The sequence below is a fragment of the Hemicordylus capensis genome, chromosome 1 (assembly GCF_027244095.1).
Source record: "Hemicordylus capensis ecotype Gifberg chromosome 1, rHemCap1.1.pri, whole genome shotgun sequence".
Lineage (NCBI taxonomy): Eukaryota > Metazoa > Chordata > Lepidosauria > Squamata > Cordylidae > Hemicordylus > Hemicordylus capensis.
In genome coordinates, this window is record NC_069657.1 from 296814625 (window position 1) to 296835766 (window position 21142).

The 21142-nt window shown below is 43.3% G+C and overlaps 1 protein-coding gene across 33 annotated transcripts in view; it reads right to left on the minus strand.

Moving 5' to 3' along the window:
- DST (dystonin) overlaps nt 1–21142 on the minus strand; it is a 488434-nt gene that overhangs the window by 283864 nt on the left and 183428 nt on the right. For all 33 annotated transcript variants that reach the window (XM_053286451.1, XM_053286446.1, XM_053286475.1 and 30 more), the window contains one exon: nt 19003–19095. In XM_053286451.1, coding sequence (XP_053142426.1) covers nt 19003–19095 — 93 coding nt within the window. The remainder of the gene's footprint in view (nt 1–19002; nt 19096–21142) is intronic.

Genomic DNA, 21142 nt, shown 5'->3' on the forward strand with positions numbered 1-21142 from the left:
GCATACTGATAACACCCTGCATCAAATCTCCTGATGACCTCACCCAGCAGTTTCATGTAAATATTAAAAAGCATTGGTGACAAAATGGAGCCCTGAGGGACTCCATATAATAGCTCCCGTTTTAAAGAGGAACTGTCACCAAGCTCCACCATCTGGAATCTGCCAGAGACATAGGATCAGAACCACTGCAAAGCAGTGCCTCCTATCCCCAGTTCCCCCAGGCGATCCAGAAGGATACCATGGTTGACGGTATCGAACGCCGCCGAGAGATCCAAAAGAACCAACAGAGTCACACTCCCTCTGTCGATTCCCTGGTAAAGGTCATCCATCAGGCCGACCAAGGCAGACTCAACCCCTTCCCCCCCCCGCTCTAAAGCCAGTTTGAAATGGGTCTAGATAATCAGTTTCCTCCAAAACCGCCTGGAGCTGGTTAGCCACCACTCTCTCAATCACCTTACCCAACCATGGGAGATTGGAGACCGGCCTATAACTGTCCATCACTGAGGTATCTAGGAAAGGCTTCTTAAGAAGTGGTCTAATAATTGCCTCCTTCAAACAAGGATGCATCCTACCCTCCCTCAGCGATGAGTTAATAATATTAACTAAGCCATCCCCAACAATCTCCCTGCTAGATAAAAGCAGCCAAGTCGTGAAAGGATCCAGAGAACAAGTGTTAGGCTACACTGCCCCAAGCAGCTTGTCCACGTCATCAGGCATCACAGATTGGAACTGATCCAATCTAATACTGCAAGAGGGATTGCTGGACACCACCTTAATAGACTCTGCAGAAACAGTGGAGTTCAAGTCGGCCCGAAACCCATTAAAAGCATCACAGCAGAGCAAAGTCCCCAGGGATTGGTTCGAGTTGGAAGGAACCTGAATCAAACTCCTCACAACCCAAGACAGTTCTGCTGGACGTGAACCCGCAGAAGCAATGCGCGCAGACCAGAATTGTTTTTTTGCCACACACACCACCTCCGCATAAACCTTCAAATGGGCTCTATCCTGTGTCCTGTCACATTCAAGCCGAGTTCTCCTCCACTTGTGCTCCAGTCGCCTACCTTGCTGTTTCAGACCCCGTAACACCTCTGTATACCAAGGGGCCACTTTTAAAGCAGATCGGAAGGGACGCTTAAGAGCGATCATGTCTACTGCCCTGGTGAGTTCCCTATTCCAGGTTCCCACCAGGGCATCTACAGAGTCGCTGGCAGGACCAACATCAAAGCCCTCCAAAGCTTTTTGGAATCCTACTGGGTCCAACAGTCTTCTCGGGTGGACCATCTTAATAGGTCCTCCACCCCTGCAGGGCTGGGCTGTGGCTGTGAAACCAACCTTAACCAGGTAGGAGAGGAGAGCTGGTCTTGTGGTAGCAACCATGACTCGTCCCCATAGCTAAGCAGGGTCTGCTCTGGTTGCATATGAATGGGAGACTTGATGTGTGAGCACTGCAAGATATTCCCCTCAGGGGATGAAGCCGCTCTGGGAAGAGCAGAAGGTCCCAAGTTCTCCAAGAAAGGGCTGAGAGAGATTCCTGCCTGCAACCTTGGAGAGGCTGCTGCCAGCCTGTGAAGACAATACTGAGCTAGATAGACCAATGGTCTGACTCAGTATATGGCAGTTTCCTATGTTCCTATGTTCCTAGTGGTCTGTCCATGACAATGGGGAGACCACAGAATCCCCCACCCACGGAACACCGCCCTGATCCAAACAAAAGACCAAATCAAGTGTGTGGCCAGCAACATGAGTTGGTCCTGAAACTAGTTGGGATAGGCCCATAGTTGTCATGGCCACTATGAACTCCTGAGCTGCACCAGACAAGTCAGCCTCACAATGGATATTGAAGTCACCCAGAACCAAAAGTCTGGGTGACTCCAACACCAACTCCAAGACCAACTCTGTCAGCTCAGTTAGGGAGTCAGTTGGGCAGCGGGGTGGACAGTACACCAACAGAATCCCCAATCTATCCCTAGTTGCCAGCCTTAGAAAAACACACTCAATATAAGTCAACTGTCTCACAGGGGCCCTGGTAAGGGAAATGGTATCCTTATGGTCCACAGCCACTCCACACACACACACCCCTCCCACATCCCCTAGCCTGCTCTACAACAGAGTAGCCCGGTGGAAGAAGCTGAGCCCAGACTGGGCCACTAGCTTCCCCCATCCAGGTCTCAGTTATACAAACCAGGTCAGCTCCCTCATCCATGATCAAGTCATGGATGATTTCGGTCTTATTCTAAACTGACCTGGCATTGCAAAGGAGCAAGACTAGGTTCTGTGGGAAGTTGGAACTGCTCCCCGAGCCCAGAGAGCTGACAGGGCAGCTGGAAGTGGAAACAGTTACTAAATTAGTGGTTTCCCTTCCCCTGTAATGGCCAGCCGTTCTGCCAACGCCAATTCTTCTATTCCCCACCACAACAGTAATAGCTGCCACTGGACACACACCCGGCATCATTCTGCCCAAGAGAGCCCAAACACATGACAACAGAAGGCCTGGCACAACCCAATAAAAGGGAGAACTAGCAGACAACCCAGACCTCCAACCCCACCTTATAACTCCCCCCCCCACCTCAGTCCCACACCGAAAGCCTGGCACCAAAGGCTGACCCCCTTTGGCGGCCGCCTACAGGCTACACCTCTGGCGTGCCTCCCTCCAATATATGCAGCCAAGGGACTCCAGAAATTTCTCCTCTCACGAGAGTTCTCTGGTCCTTGGGGACAGGTGAAGCAAGTCAGGCACTGAGAGAGAAGGCACATGTGAAACAGGGCAGCAATCACAAGCCAGGCCGGTCCTTCAGAAGGTCTGGGGCTGCAAAAACAAACCTCCCCAAACAAAACAGGAATACACAGGCAGGGTGAGATGGCTGTTGTTCGTCAGGAGAGGTCAGGGAGCTGACAGGATCTAGCCCCCTCCTCTCTTCACTCTCTTTAATCTTCCAGACGCTCTCAGCGTGCCTCCCTCCAATATATGCAGCCAAGGGACTCCAGAAACCTCTCCTCTCACGAGAGTTCTCTAGTCCTTGAGGACAGGTGAAGCAAGCCACCACTATCCCCATATCCCTTCTCCACCTCTGGGTTGATAGAACAAACAAAAGCAGGTGCGGGGAGAAGGTTGGATTTGGACAATCCAAATTGATTTGAGGCACACACAAAAAAGGAGTTCCAGGGGCAAATGAGTGGATGGGTGGTAGTGCCCAATGAGTGGAAGATTCTGGGTGGTAGCTTCCTTGCACCCATTGGGCACTACCACCCACAACAACCCACCATAGGCAACCCTGGTGCCCTCCATGTGGAGTTATAAGGCTGCTTAAATCACCATTATTCCCTATGGGAAATAGCTTAAAGATAAGCAAACTTTAAAAAAAATTAAAATCACCCCTTTGCCCAATTTCTTTGAAATGTGGGTAGTAGCTTCCACCCATTGGGCACTACAACCCAAACCACCTTGGCCACAAAATAGAGGTCTGAATATCTGAATTTTTCAGGTCTGAATCTGGGGTGATTTTTTTTTTACCCAAATCTGGACAGTTGAGCACAGGGGTGATTTGTTCTCTCTAAAAATCACCCGAATCAGCTAGATTTGGGTGCAAATCATTTTGTACTTGAATCAATTCGCACATACCTACTGCAAGCTTCTGCATGTCCCATAGCAAGAGAAGCAGTAGGTAGAAAGGCAATATTCTCAATGTTTGTACTTTCATTTACTTCTGTACTTTTCAAATTTAAATAGAATGATACAGTAGTTCCACTGCAAAGAAAATGTGAAGGGGATTGTAACTGACATTCACAGGCTGTATCAAACTCCCTTGTGTGAAAGAAGAAAAGCTTGTATTTTGTAACGAAACTGGCAGGATTTGCAATTATTCTGCCTAAAGCTGTCACCTCCCATTTTACAATATGTTCCATTATGTATACATGTACAATATGTTCTATTATTCTCTGTTGCAGATAAATTGAGGAAGTATCATTTGGTGTTCTCACTTCTACAGTGATGTTCCTGGAACAAAAGGCACCAAGAAGGTCAACAAGAATGAAGATTATCAATTTACAGCAGTTTCCCACATTTTAAAAAAAAAATTTGGGACATAGACTTTTCCTTCATTAAAATTGGAGACACACATAGGAAGCTACTAAGTCAAACCATTGCCCATCTTGGTTAGGATTGTCTATACAGGTGGCCCTCATTATTCGCAGGGGTTCCATTCTTGCCTATAGGCGCGAATACAGAAATCACAAACAAAGAAACCTTGAGTAAATGGGAACTGGGGGGTTCGGTTCCTCAGCAAAAAATGGGGGGGGCAAAAAGGCAAGGGAGCAGAAATAAAAGAAAATGACAGTACCTTATTCTCCAAGTCTCCAGCTATGTACCCCCACAAACCATGAAAATGATCAAATATTTGCAAAAATATTTTTTTCTAAGAACCACCAAAAGGCTCTTTGCTGGGTAATGGCAACTAGAAGTTACATTGGAAATCATTTCCGGCCACTCAAAACCGCGGATAGGCAGATTTTGCCTATTTTTGAAACTGGGTCTCTCCAAGAACCAATCACAGATACACAAAAGTGCGGATAACGAGTCTATGGATAACAAGAGCCACCTGTACTTACTGCTGGCAGCTTCTCCAGGATTTCAGGCTGGAGTCTTTCCCAGCCTTACCTGGAGATGGCAGAGACTGAACCTTCTGCAAGCAAAGCAGATTCACTTCCACTCAGCAATGGCCCCATCCTCATCCCCAGGTTCATTCAAAAAGAGATATAGATATAGATATATAGATATAGATATAGATATTCTCAACTAGATCCTACAGCAATAGGTGGATATACATCATGAAATTGTGGAATAGTGCAAGTAATATTGCCAGCCAGTGTTGCACACAAACACCCACTGCCCAGTCAATCAGAGATCAGGGATAGGAGCGTGTTTTCTGGTCAATGGTGATGCTTTGGGGATTTCCCTGTATCTCCAGCAAGGGCTGCCTTACAGAACTCTGATGCATCCTTATTCCTTCTCTTGGGATGGTGTCACTGCCCATAGCGCAAAGAGAGCAGGTTTTGTTTTTTATTTAATGTTTTTTGACATGTTGTATTTTACAAACATCATTCCCAGTTCCCCACCCCCTGCCCCACCCCCAAGCCTGACCTTCCCTCCCCCAGTCAGCACTGGCTGGTTGGTGATAAGAAAAGAAAGGAGAGACAGAGGGAAAGATGGAGGAGGAGAGCAGAAGGGGAGGGAGGGAAGAGGAGAAGGGATACACACTGTTGTACCAGTAGATGCGGGTAAACCAGAGGGTTTTTTATTCCAAGAATAGTTCAAGGAAGTTGTCCCAGATTTCTGACCATTTATCCGTTTTATTTACTTGTATGAGGGCCATTTTTCATGTGCCGCTAACTCAAGCAGGTCATGCACCCAATCCTCATTCAAAGGGACTTCCTCCTGGCAACCCTTGAGAAATTCAGGCTCCCAACTAACTTCCTAAACTGGGTATGTACTATTTATAAAATGCCTACAGCAAGGATTAATAGAAAACGGCCTGGGTCACGCAGAGGCCAATTGCGCAGGCATGGCGGCCTCCAAAATGGCCTCTGCGCTGAAGGGGGAAGACCCTAATGGGCCAAAGAGCCGGCCAAGGTGGCAATAAGGGAGGGAGGGGGAACCTCCACAGACACACACACACACCCCGGCCACATCCAACAACTCCCCTGAAGGGGTTAAGTAAAAAAAATTTATTATTATTTATTTGAAATGTAAAAATCCACGAACCCCCCCCCCCAAACAGTCGGGGGGTGTTTGGTCCGGGGTCAGACAGAACAGGGGATGGTTAAGTTTGACCCCAAACAGTCGAGCCTGTTTGCACATCCCTACTGTGAGCAGGTTTCTCTGGGCAAATAGCAGTCCTCTGATAGCTTACACCAAACTCCAACTAGCTGCAGACACAGGAGGCTTCAAGACAACTAAACTTTGATCCCTATGCCCACATGGATATGACACTGTGGGGAAACCCACACCTATTGATAGGTAAATAGCCAATTTTATGGAAAGACTGGGTAAAAAAAAGGAATCAGCCAGTTATCAGTTGATAAATGAAGATGATAACTACAAACCCTTTGCAACCATGCAAGAGGAGTTCTATTTACCAATGTCAAGTGCCTGGCAGAGAGCAGGCTTTAATGCTATACAGAACCTCTTTCCTCAGGGGTGTAACTACCATTAGGCAAGGGGAGGCGGCTGCCTGGGAGCCCCCACGCCTCGAGGGGTCCCCCAGAGGCGAGTCACATGTGAAGTGAGTGTGTGTGTGTATCAGCGAGGGGCCCATTTTAAAATTTTGTCTCTGGGCCCACTCCAGCCTCATTACGCCCCTGCCTCCAAGGGTCATATAATAGTAAATTCATCTAATATCATGGCTTAATTGTTCAAGACAAAGTTCAGCTGCTCTTAAGACCAACATTCCCCACAAAAAGCATATATTCCTGTAGCCATTTGTTAACCTAATAACTCTTTTTTTAAAAAATTAAAAGGTTCCATATTTTCAAAGTCAGTGGTGAGGAAGTAAAACAAGAAGGATCAGCAAGTGATTACTTCAGTAATGTGCATCTCATGCAAATGTGTGGACACTATTTTTAAATCGCAAACTATTTTCTAGAGTTAAAAGCAATGGTTGAGATGCAGCCAAAATTTCAGTATTTTTCAGTTGCACTTATTACAATGCATTTGTTTAAATCTCTCCTTAACTGAAACTAAAAGGACTTAGGATCTCTTAAACATTTGTTGGATAAATTATTTAATGTATTTCTGCCAGAGGAAACTGTATTTTCTGTTCATAAAACTTGAAATCTTGCCACCATAAAATGAGTGGGATATATTTAAATTATGTGATTCTCAATGTATGTTATTCACAAAGGCCCACAAATTTTGGGCCCACAAACACTTCTCCCCATGCCTCTGTGGGGAAGGCTGGGATCTTGTCAAAGATCCCAGCTCATGTTGCACTGAGCTTTGAAGAAGCTTGGTGCACCTCTGAAAGCCAGGGTAACTACAGGGATGAGTTAGGGATGAGTTCTGAGCTGTCATTTTAGCTGTCAGGGATGAGTTGATCCCTGTCATTCCTGCATCAGAAGCACGCCAAGTAGCTCTGAAAGAAGTGTAGTAAGGACAAGTCTCCCAGCTTGGAGCTAGAGAAAAAGGTGGAGACTAGCCCCTAAAGGCCCTCTACAATGTCACTGAGGGTCTTCACCCTTCTCTACAGCCTGAAAAAGGAGAGGGATTTCACTTGACTAGAAGGTGTGCTGGCCAGTCACCCGTTTGAGCATTTTCAGACAACAGGCTTTACCACGGGTTTACTATGAGGCTTTACTGAGAGTCTGGAGCTGCCCCCCCAAAAACAGACACAAAAACAATTTTACCCCAGATATAAATCAAGCTACACTCTAATGTGCAGCGAAAAGCCCAAATTGTGTGTGAACTGCTCCCCGATAGTGCACAGGGACTTTGGAGTAAATCTGGCCAATATGTAAATGCAGACCCTTCATTCCAGAGGATATGCCAAATAAAAGCCCCGTGTGAAAAAGCTCCTGGTGAGTGCAGCTGTGGTCTCCTAGTTGTTTTATTCACACACATTGAGGCGGTTACCGCTCTCCCCACTGGCAATCCTGCAATCTGCCCTGGGCGGCCGGATCGGCCACCCACACGACTGCCGGCTCTGTTATGGAGCCAGTGAGGGCTTGCAAGTTTGGGGGCCGCGCAGCCCCCAGAAGTTCTAGCATGCTCTGCACGAGTGCACAGAGCATGCTGGAGAGACTCCTGAGCCGGAAGGCTGCATTTTAGCCTCCCAGTCGGTGGTCTCCTCGTGAATTGCCGCGATGCAGAGCCGCGCCATGGGAACACAAGATCCGTTAACCCCGGTTAGCACAGCACTTGCTCTACTAACCCAGGCGAAGGGGAGGGGTAGTTAGGGTGATTTGCTGCCGGGAGCCGCTTGAATCCTGTTGATCGTGAGAATCACCTCATTGTCTGATTGTTTGTATTTATAAACCACTTAGGTGGCTTTCATAAGTGGAAAATTGGCTTACAAACATATATACATATAAATAAGAGTCTGTGCCTCACAGCACAGTAAACAATCCTAAAATAGTAAGCTCACTCTAGAATTTAAAATAGGGAGCGTGATCCAGTCAGAGTTAGAACCAGCATATTAAACACAAGCTACAATCTCTGTGAATGGCTGACATGCTAGGCAGGGTAATGTAAGTGGTTCTGAACCATTTACGCCTCTGTGTTCCCGGGTCAGTTGTGGAACAGGGTTCATCTGCTATCACTTAAAATTGCACTCACATTTCTGTGTGCAACGTACATTGGAAATAACGTAGGTAGTGCTGCAGAAATGCATTTTTAAGTAGTGAACAAACTCTGTTCCACGACACCATGAGTGTTGCTTTAGACACCCACAGTGAGGGGGCAGTTCAGAACAGCCTGTATTATCCTCTGCAGCATGTCAGCCATTATCTCTAAAATTAACCTGCTAATGTGGGTAGATATCTCCATATGAAGAACTGCTGGAGCAAGTGCTGGGAGAAACATCTAAGTTAGCTTTCAAATAAGCAAGAGTATTGCTCTTACATACCAGGTAAAGTGGACATGAGAAAAAGCTGACCAATTTCATGCATGGCTAAAAAGCTTAGCAGAGAGCCATCCATCCATTCCTTTACCCAGCAATTGGTGGGACCAAAAGCAGCAGCCAGATCTAAAACAGGCATAAAGTCATTTGACTGCAGTATTACTTTACACTAGAAATCATGGGAAACACTCCTATCCACATAAATCTGCATCAAGCCCCTTGAAATATGACTGGAAAGGGAACGGTGAACTGAAATAGTAGGACATTTAAGTACGGAGCTTGTCTGCAACTGGATCCCATATGGTAAACAATATCATGTTGCAAGAACAAAAACAAACTGTACAGATAATTAAGCCTGAAGCAATTCAGTTCGAGCCAAATTAAGCTATCCTTTCAAAACGTTTTCCGGTAGCAAGAAATCAAAGCTATCATATTTTGCTTCACAACGTAACTTACAGCACTGTTTAATCCCAATTAACTAAGCTGAGACTTAAAGGTCACTGGCTGACATCCTAAGTCACTTCATGGAAGTCCCATTGAAATTAATAGGACAAGTTAGCCATGAGTCACTGAGACTGTTCTCATGAGCAGCCAAGAAAAGGCTGGGGCAGCCAAGCCCAGGCTTGGCTGCCCATGAGAACCTCGGGGAGCCACTTGGCTCTCGGCAGCAGACCTGGCTATGATTCCTGGTTGTTAAACAAGTGAGTGCTCCCTTAACCCTGTTTAATTGACCGTGTGTCAGCACCACCTGCTTTAAGCCAGTGCTGAGACACTGAGGGGCACCCGCCCATCACTGGGGGGGGGGGATCTGGGGGCCGGGACAACGGTTGTAGGGTTTCCAGGGGCCAACACGTCCTCGCCCCACAATTCCACGCTGCCTGTGGCAACAGCAGATCATCTGGGTACGCAATCCAGGAGCCCAGCAACTGAAACCCAGTCATCTAAGCTTCTGTAGCCTTTCCTCCTCCCTGCGCACATTCCCACCAGGGTCCCTGACTGTCAGAAAAGGCCCACTATGTAGTATCACCAGTACAGAGCCACCTATCTCTGGTGGCTCAGAGTGTTCTCTCGTTCTCTATCTCTTCACTGCCAGTCAAAGAACATGGATATTTTTCTTTCTTATGAAGAACAATTGGTCTGCTCAGTAAGCATTGTTTTGTGGGGTGATGGGGCAGGACAGTTATATGAACTGAAAATGAAAGGAGTACTGGAAGCACCTTAACACCTCCTAGCATTGATTCTGTTCATTCTTGAAAAATCTGACATGGCTGTGGATTGTAAGAGAGGGTATAAAAGAAAAATGTGGCCAGTGTACAACAATGAGATGTAAAGACCAATCAGAATAAAGCAACGCTAAATCAATATGTTATTATATCTATGGTACCAGTTAAAACGTTTTATTTAGAACATATTGGCCTTTCTTTTCTTGGTGATTTAAATCACTTGATTAAGTTGCCTTGATTTAAATAAATCCATCCTGCTCAAGGTTGAGAAGAATTTGTTCATTTGTTCATCTGAGCAGGGACTAGGAAAGAAGGAATGCGGCAAATCTAAGAAGTAAATCTTGTTTTATTTGATGCCTATAAAGCTACAACTGGAGAAAATAAACTGAGCTACCTTTCAAACAGCTATAGCTCGTTTCTTACAGAAAATTAAAATATGTTTGGGCCTCATGGCTGAAGCCGCTGCTTGCTTCCTTGCAGCTCCTAAGGCTGCAATAGTCCAAAATAATGCAATCTTACATTGGCTAGAAGGTTTATCTGAAATACAATGTCATAGATATAGATATAGATATAGATATAGATATAGATACACACACACACACACACATATATATGTATAAGGCCAGGAAGAACATTAGAGGTAGGTGTGTGTGTGTGTGTGTGTGTGTGTGTGTGTGTGTGTGTGTGTGTGTGTGTGTGTGAGAGAGAGAGAGAGAGAGAGAGAGAGAGAGAGAGAGAGAGAGAGAGAGAGCTTTACAAGCTGTATTTTATAAACAACACTCCACCATACATCTGATATTGGAATCACATAATAGATAATAGGTTATTGCCTCCTACAGCTAAGGATTAAGTCACAGACATGAAATAACTCCATCTTTAGCTCTCTGAGAAGATCAGTCATTGACCTTTGGGCTGCCTGTTTTAAATCACTAGCAGATTACAACTGAATCCTCAGAGGCAGGGTTCACTGTCTGACTGGAGACAATCCAGAGGTGTGCCTCAGAGGAAGATGCCACTGTACAGTCAGTTGCTGCTAGATGTTGTTCTCTGCTGAAACCAGGCTAAAGCAGAGAACAACCACTGAGGTAACCCCTACTAAATAAGCAAAGAGGCATCTTTCAAAGTGGTGATTCTCTTTATATTTAGCAGGGGAAAAGCAACTGGCCCTATCCAACCCCGGCACAGCATCCCTCCCGTGGCTGGTATCTGACACGTTTCTTCTTAGATTGTGAGCCCGTTGGGGACAGGGGACCATCTTCTTAATGTATTATTTATTTTTCTATGTAAACTGCTTTGAAAACTTTGGTTGACAAGCAGTATAAATATTGTTGTTGTTGTTGTAATCACACTTGTATGAAAGCTCTCCCCAGGTGCAGTATTTCCCCTCTTCTCAAGATAAACCATCTCAGTGAATGCTCCTGGGAATCCATTCCATGCTACCTTAAAGATTGTTTTCTTTCTCTAAGCAAAGCACTGATCAAATATTGTTCTGTCTGCTTGGACAAAAGCAAATGGTTCCCCATTGTAGGATCACAAGTGAATACATGACTGCTTTACTAAGTTATTTTAGATAAGGAGAAAAGCAGCTTCCCAAGAAGGAGAAATGTCCCATTATAGATCCAGCCTAAAAATAAAGATGTGGAACACTGCAAACAAAGCCAGTGTACCTAGCGAACTATCTAATTTAATTTCTATGAACCAGGGAGGTATTATCACTCTTCTACAGTTGGAAAACTTGTAAATAGTGATGTTAAACTCCCACATCTCATAGATAAAAGGGTGTATCTCTGTTTTCACTTTTGCACACCTTGGCTACCATGACTATGCACACAAATCATGTGTTTGTAAAGCTGAAAAGAGCTATGACTCACTAAAGGATAAAAAGGACTTTGATTTAAGCACGTCTTGGTAATATTGTGACTCCAAATATCAGCCCTGATGTTGGCATTTCCCATCTCTAAAGCTAAATCAGACAATGGCTAATGTCATACATCCGCTAAAAAAGGAAACTCTATCCTAGGCTGCACCGTTCCCTCTAAGGCGTGCACATGTGCGCGCACTCACAAGTTTTTAGATGTCCACTAAGTTCATTTTAGATCCTGCTCAGGTTGAATCAGGAAGACAACATTCTGAATGCACGTACGCACGCACTGCCTCGATACTGCCGCCCAGAACAAAACTCATTGCGAACAGAGAAGAAGAAAAATTAGAGGGGCCAGTGCTAGGCTGCATTAACAGAGGTATAGTGTCCAGATTACAAGATGCAATCTCTCCATTCTAGTCTGCACTACTCAAACCTCAATTTAAATGCTGGCCAACATGTTGGGCAGTCATCTGGTGCCACAGCGGAGCTGAGCCCCGGAGCAGCAAGGCTGATCTGAGTTCTTCTGGAGCAGCACAACACAGCTGTGGGGGAGCTGCGGGTTTTGCCAATTTACCCTGCCTTCATTATGGTCTTTGCATTCCAGAAATAGATCGCTGAGGGCTGAGCAGTTTGCCTCATGTAGTCATGTGCTCTCCTTCACTGGAGGTTTTCAAACAGCAGCTGGACAGCCATCTGTCAAAGATGGTGTGGCAGTTTCCTGCACTGCAGGGGTGGGGGTGGACTTAAAAACCTCCAAGGTCCCATCCAACTCTAAAATTCTACAGTTTTATTATTCTAAGCAAGAATACATTTCTCCATGACATAATTAATATCCAGTTTTTACTGAATACTTTAAAGATATTCATGATTTTTGCCTTAATGATTCAGGAGTGCTGGCCTAAATTGATATAAGCTTCCATCTGCCTGGTTCTATGCCACTTGGATAGTATTCTTTAGGATAATGTACCATGAGAATGGTATGCCCCAGAATTAAATAAGAGAAGGATGCACAGACTTCATGCCAGGTCAAATCCTGTTTGTGATAATCAGGTTGTTTTATATCTATCTAGATACAAATGTATGAGGTCATGTTGTGCAGATACCCTGGTCACAGCTTATTAGCCTATTTTCATTCTTGAGGGTAGTCACTCAGGCTGGGTCTGAGTTGTGAACTGTATCCATTACAAAGGTGTCATAAAATAATTCATGTCTCAAAGATGAGACACAAGGTTATAAATTGATAAAATTATTAGCATACACACACATTAGCACAAGAAAAAAGCACACACACCCCTTGAAAAATACAGAAGTAATTAAACAAAAATCAATGGCTGCAGGAGGGGAAAAGCTCCAGTCAATCGGCAACAAGACTGCACAATGTAAACAAGTCTTGTGGCCGAAAGTAGTTCTGCCTGCATCATCCAGTACTGCCCACTGGCATGAACTATGACTCTGTTCTGTGTCATAATGGTATCGTGGCCCAAGAAAGAGGGCCCACTGCTTTGGTGTGGGCTTGGCTTAGGAACTGCTTTGGTGTGGGCTTGTCTTAGGAACTTGCCTCTTTAAATCCCAAGTACCTTGTTAGTGACTTACTGAGAGAGGGAGAAGTCTCTGAGTGTTTGAATATAATATATAGCCCCATACATCATGATTTCATAATATGATGCATATGCTGATTTACTATGCCATGTTAGGTTTCTTTGCTCTGAAGATGTATTTTATTTTGGCACAAGAAAGATACCTTTTGTTAAAAAAAATAAAGTATGATTATAAACATATTTACTCCTTCCCCTTTCAAACCAGGGACACCCAAAGCACCTTATAACAAAAAATAAAATAAAAATAAAACATTACTAGAAAATCACCAATTTAAAATAGCAAACACAGACAACTCAAAACTATTTCCAGCGTACATACCTGTAGAGACAAATGAAACAATCTGAATCTGAAACAGATTTTCACCACTCACCAGAAGGCAAGAAGTGAGGGAGCCAAGCAGGCCATGGGGTTTGAAAGCACCCAAAATACATCAACTGGTTCAAACATCTTACAGAAGAATGGGAAGTTTCTAAAAGTCATTATTTTGTTCCACTGAAGTGGTGCTTTCAGATTCCAAAAGTCATGAGCCTCTATATACACGGCAGCAGGGGCATGAAAAGCAAAAGCACTACTCATTCATGCACAATACTTGAATGAACCATTGTAACTTGGTTCTTCAGTCATGAATAAAAGCAGCTAGGGAGGGGGTGCCTAAGGAACTTTTCCTAGCATGCTGAACACATGCAAGTTATGCCTAGGGCTTCAAACAGTAGATAATAAAATATTTCAAGGCCCGATTCTGTAGGTACATTGGCGAATGGGACTGATTGGGTGATAAGAATCATAATCTAACATTCAAATGGTGCCAATTAATTTTTGTTATTATTAAAAACATTTAAGTACCACATTTAGACCAAACAGCAAATGCTTAAAGCTGTTTACATAGTAAAAGAATTGAGAAAATGGTTCCCTGTCCCAAGAAGGACCAGAATCTTAAAGAAAACAAAAGGGATCACCAGCAACAGTTCCTAGGAAAGACACCACTCTGGGCTGAACAGGAACAGCTGCTCCCACCACTTTAAAAGGGGCCCATTTAGCAGGGACTGCCAAATACATAAACATCGAGTCACGTTCCAATGATTTCTATTTTATACACATCTTACTTTTTACAATCCTAACTGCTTCTGTTTATCTTTTGTACTAAGGAATACAAACATGTTTTTCAACTGCCACTTATTTAGCTGCTGTTTTTAAAATACAAGATTTTATTTTTTTTAAGACTGCATGACTTTCAGTGTTCTCTGCATACTCTTAAAACGCAGATAAATATTTAAAAACGCAGCACCAGAGTTGCAAATAATGTTGGAGTTTGTGTGAATGAGGATTAAGAATCGTGGGGAACAATATTTACAAACAAAAGGCAGCTTTCACCACTGAAGTTGAGAAGCAATAATACTGCATGCTCTAAGGATTAGGAGGGTACATAATTCTGTACATACACTCAATGCAATCATTCTAGTGCCACCTAGTGTGATTCAGCATAACTGATACACCCACATTTCTCAGCAAGAAAGTCACTATTTTGTTTGTAATTACTTAGCATGTTTGCAATATGTTTCAAAACAACATTAGTAAGATCTAATAAAGCTAGAATAACTCAGTGTAATACAAATTGCTTGCACTGAGTTAACTTTATTGTCTTAAGCATAAGGGGTTATAGCTAAACTGGTTTTCAGATTAACCCTTTGCAACCATTTCAACACCTTGTTAAAAAAAATTAAGTTGCATGTTTTCATTCTTTTAATAGTTACAGAATTCTTATAACATAGCTTTTCTGAATATTTTGTATGGTGATTAATTCCACCCTTCTCTGGGACTGAGAATAACTATTGACCTTGTGTGTTGTAGACCTTTAAGGATGTGACGGGAGGAAGCGATAGGCTCCAGGGCCTGGCCCAAGCCTAATGCCACATGTCACAAGTCTTGCCATTCTGTTTTACACTATCACTGACTTGACGGAGAAGAGATTTCATGAGGCAGAGGTGGTGGGTGAGTTCAGAGTGAACAACTGACAGCGAAATGCAGTAGTGAATATCCATCATTGTGGCTGCTCTTTGTTTTTCAAACTGCCTACAAGTCTAAGATGCATCATGCTCTCTAGCTTTGCCTGATCTTATTATGTATGTGGACCAACGCTTGCCTGCCCTTTCCAAGGCCAATTCTGATGGAATGTTTAGCAACAATAGTGTGGCCTTTTTGTGGGTATTCCATGCACCTGTTTGTATGGAGACTTTGGGATCCCCAGATGTTTAGAACATGGTGGGGACATAGAATCATAGATCTGGGAGGTATCATGAAGGCCATCTAATCCAACCTCTTGCTCATTGCAATAAATCCAGAGCTAGAGCACTTCCAACAAATGGCTATCCAGTCTCTGCTTGAAGACCTCCAGGGAGGCAGGGACCTCCACCACCACCTTGTTAATTGGTTCCATTGCCAAAATCTACCTTCCTGTAACTTTAACCTATTAGATTTCCCCTTTAGGAACAACTTATCTTCTAGGGAATATTCTTAATTATAAAATGACTTAAAGAGCACACTTTAATGACATCATGTCAGTATCTGGAATACCTCAGTTGGTCTTGCTGATTGGTATCTTGGTTGGTCTTACTAGATGGGTACCTCGGTTGGTCTTACAGAAAAAGGGCCTTCTTTTTAATTTAATATTTCAGACAGTTGTTTATGGGCAGGGGGGTTGTTATTTGCTTTGCTTCAATCTGTACTGGCATATATAACTTACAATCATTGTGTTTGTTCTTTATTAATTGTTACAATTCTTCTTGTTTTTAAATTTAAAAAATCATGACTTAAAAGAGAATTATGACAATTAAATTAGATCATTTTAGGTTCTACACTGCCTGTTCTTTTCAGGGTATGCACAAAATGCTGGTATTAATGCTGGCGGCTTCGGATAAAAAACAACATGAAACAAACCCTTCAGATGTACCTGTTTTATAGCACACTAGTAGGAGAGGCCCATTGGTGACAAGGCAAAGTCATTCTGATATGATAAATACAATAAATTTTGCATAAATTACAGTGCCAAGAAAATTCAAGAACTCAATCCAGGAGGCCCTCTAATATCAAGGGGCTAATGTTTATGAAAACTGTGATATTGGAGTGTTTGACCTAACCCAAAAAATGGGGCTGGGTTCCTTACAGCGAGAGTAGATGGAGCAGCCTATGCAGGGAGAGTGGCTATTTAACTGTAAACCTCCCCATGCATCAGCTGAGAAGCACAGGGAGATGTAAAGTTTAAATAATAACTTTACTGAGAAGCCAAAATAAAACCATGTTGGACAGCTTTTGAAGGGGCTGTTAATGCATTTATTCATCCAGGCTTTTAATTAGATCTATACAATTCATAATGGTTTTTAATTGTTTTAATCAGGAGCGTAAGGAGGCTGGTGGCGGCCTGTGTGTGGCCGCTGCGGCCCCCTGGGCCCGCCACCAGCATCTGACGTCAGACGACGGGGGCCGGCTTAGCCACACCCTCACATCTGATGTCAGACGCGGGGCACGTGGTCTCCCTCCCAAACGGGGCTGTGCTGCATTGGAGAGTGTGGGCCAGAGCGACTCTCCCTGCCTAACGGGGCTGCGCTACATTGAGCAGTGTGGTCCGGAGCAACTCTCTCTGCTTTAAAGGCAGGGAGAGCTGTTCTGGCTGTGCTGCCAATGCAACGTGGGCCGATCTCTCTCCTAAACAGGGCCACGTGGCCCCGTTTGGGAGAGAGATCAATCGGCTCTGCTGCATTGGCAGCGAGACCAGGAGCGGATCTCCCTGCCTTTAAGGCAGGGAGAGTCACTCTGGCCGCACTGTGCAATGCAGCGCAGGCCAATTTCAGCTCCAAACGGTGACCCACAGCCACATTTCGGATCAAAGTAACACCCCCCGCATCAGACATCAGATACAGGGGGCATGTCTGGGGCAACATGGCCCCTGATTGGTGGTGGCCCAGGTTCTTTGTACTCGTCTGCCCAATGCTGGCTCCACCCCTCAAATGTCTTAATTTTTATTTTAATCTGTGTTTTATTGTAAACCACCCCGAGACGTGAGTTTTGGGTGGTATATTAATATGATAGACAGATAGATAGATATGGATATGGATATGGATAGACGGATAACCACTCTCCCCGTGCTTCTCAGATGACATGTGAAGAAGTTTTAAAGAAGCAGCGCAAGAGGCAAGAGCGGATGGAGCAGCCTGAATCTCTTGCACTACTTCTTTAAATCTCCCCGCATGTCAGCTGCAACTGTATATCAATTTAATTATGGGGGTAGAAAACAGCAAATAACCGAAACTACCCCCCATGATGACCAAATTGTTATATAGGGAGGTGGCCCCATGAATGGGTGAAACTGCTATTCAAGGGCCACTTGTACATGTCATAGAATTTTTTAATTAATGTGCTTGCAAAAGGGAACTAAAAGAACAGTTCAAAATTAGTAGGATTTAATCTTCAAACATTATTCATTTAATGAGTACTATATATAGTAAATTTGAACAACAGTTAAAGCATGACTATTTTCAGAGTTTGTTCTAAAAAAATACGGGGGGCGAAATTAACCATCCCCCTACCATTTTCCAATGTAAAAAAGTAGTAAAGGGAAAGTGTGTTGTCAAGTTGGTGTCAACTCCTGGAGACCACAGAGCCCTGAAGTTTTCTTTGATAGCATACAAGAGGGGTTCACCATTGCCTCCTCCCACGCAGTAGGAGATGATGCCTTTCAGCATCTTCCTATATCGCTGCTGCCTGATATAGTAGCAGCGGGGATTTGAACCGGCAACATTCTGCTTGTTAGTCAAGCATTTCCCTGCTGTGCCACTTAAGGTGAAAAAGAGGAGTACATTCTGCTAATTCAAATGGCAGGATATAGGGGTGTGCATGAACCATGCTTTGGGCAATGGTTCAGCATGGGGAGGGGAGTGAGAGCTTTAAGAAAGAGGAGAGCAGGTCCTTTGCTCTCCGCCACCCCATACAGCTTCCTGCTGGAGTGGCACTTGGCCCAAGTACCCCCGCACAGCATCAGCATGTACATGGCATCCACACTCCCCTCTTTGCACCAAACCGGTACTCAAACCATGGTTTGTGCACACCCCTTGCAGAATTGTGTATGCAAAATTTGGTAGCTTTAGGTAACCAGAAAACACTATATTCAGAATTTCTTCTTTAAACTTCCACACACCATCAAAAATTTAAATATTTCCCCAACGCGCATTCCAGTGACAAAAAGTAGTGCATTCAGCTAATTTCAGTGGCAGGATTACGTATACAAAATTTGATATTTGGAGATCATAAGGAAGTATGACTTTATTTTGCACAAACAAACCAGCCAGCCAACCAACCAACACACACATTCTTCAAAATATAGACTAGATTTCCTCTTTTGTTAACTTTAGGACAACTTTGCTACTGTTTATTTCAGATACCAAAAACCTGGGACTGACAAATGCTAGAAACTGTGCATTTTTGTTCTGTAAAACTGAACATTAGAGAAAAATCACACTTTGAAGTTCTCATTGCAAACATCACCTGGAGGCGTATGCCAGAGAAGCTTGTTCACTAGATCAGCCTTATACTATTATAAGCAATTTGTTCATTCACATAAATTTATAGTATCTAGCCACGTCCGACCATTATAGTCATTGCATATCAGATAAAAGTATTGCCATTTCAACGTGCATTGTAAATGAGGTTATCTTACCTGAAAGTGCAAAATTATGGTCCATATTAATCCCAAAGTCAACTTGGGATTCCCATCTGTTATGTCATCGTTCCTAATGTTCACCAGTTTCACCTATCATTTGTGACAAGAAATAAAAAAATACAATATATTTAACCATATGGAGCTAAAGACCTCTATATTTTTACTCTTATATGCCATCACAATAATAGAAAGACAATTTGCACTCTCAATAGATGCAACAGTAAATACAGTGCGAGTGAAGTTTCCAGTTGAATTCTGTTCTCTTGATGTTTCTGCCTTGTGGTTCAGAATTAGAAGGCCACTAGAGAATGAACAGCCATCTTAAGACAAGGGCATAGATAGAGAAAACAGGGCAAGTCTTAGGCTCTGCTCAGGGGCCCCTTCATGAGACGTCTTAAAGGAGCACAGGTACTTCCCCTACTCTGCACTGGGGCGAATTCAGCTGCATGAGAGACAGTCTGCATATGAGAGCCGAGCCTATTAAAATCAAAGAAAATGAATTACATTAATCTTAACATGGATAATGCTAATAATAACAATAATTAGCATGCTAACAGCTCTTCATCTCTTCAAGGAGCTGTACACACACTGACTAATTAACAATACTAAATATAGTCCTGAATTAAGCTTCAGTTGTATTTATAACTTCTATAGCCTTTAATTTATACAGTACTTTCTAAATACTTCGGGAACCCTATTATTACGCTAAGCTTATTTGCCCTATTATTTGCCTATTCAATTGGAATGAAAATTCCCTGGTGCAAAAGAGGCATTTGATGCTTATGCTGATAAAAACATATTTAGAAGCCAGTACTGGCAATTAACCCACAACGGCCTATGTTTCTAACATGCACATACTATAACAACTACTTTTAACGGGAAACTTCTCAATTAAAACAATTAAGCAAAGCAGAAACTCCAATTATATTTCCCCAAGATCTTCACATCTGGCAAAGTACTATAATAAATTTTGATGTGGGGTTTCCCACCTACCAAGCCGTGAGGTGGAGTGCAGAACAGGAAGGCACCAGAACAGAATACAAGAGGAAAACACAGATGTGCACAGGAATCAATAAAGCCCAATGTGATCCAAGACAGCAGACTCTTCCTCAGTGGCAACAAAACTAGTTTCTTCTTATGATAAAGCATATTTAAGCAGTTCTTCTGGAGAAACAAATTCGTTGCCCCTGAAGAAAAATCTCAGTTTGAAACATGTTGCACCTACTGATTCCTATGTACTCCTGAGGCTGCCTCTTTTCTTTCTTTCTTCTCATCTGCCCCCTCACCACCCAAATTTGCCCACAAACCGTTTGCCATCTCTAAATCAAAAATTCCACAGTGCAAATTAAGTGATCTAATTCCTTTACTGCTACATTCTTTGACTATTCAAATCAGAACATGGAGTATTTTGAAAGCCCAAATATAAATTACACATCTAGCATTCCAGGAGAATCACTTCAAATATTTAACACAAAATATTAACTTAGCAATGCCCCTGATTCCAGGAAGGAGAGAATTTCACTACCTTTCTGCAAAGCTTATCTATTTACCATAAAATCTGAAAATAATTAGGGATGAACAAAATATCAACATCCACCAAAATAAACAGCAACATACGTAACTAGCACAGAAATGACAAGAAGAACCAGAAAGTGGCACTGGAAATGTTAAAAAACAGCCTGACTAATCATAGCGCAGAAATGAGGGGTGAAAGTACTATAAATAAATAATATATTGGCACACACAAGATACTATTTTGAGACACAGATAGGTTTTTTAAACTCTCGTGGATCATGTCCCTAGTATCCCAACCGGAGGTTAAGCACATTAGGTCTTATAAATGTATATGGGTGAGTTAAAGACACTGACACTCTCAAACCTCTCCAACTGAAAATCAAATTAAGTATGTCTAGATTGTGTCCTGCATTGTTTCTGGTCACTAGTAATATAAAAAGGATCCAGAAGTCCCTTAATATCTTAATAAACATTTTCATCACTTCATATCATGCCCTGCCTATCCTTACCAAGTTGGAGAAGATGCAGTGATGAGTGGGGTGGGAGTAGAGGTTTAGGGCAATTGTGAGCAGCAGTGAATGCTGATGAATGCTGGTGGTGATGCAAAGGAGGTAAGGAAAGG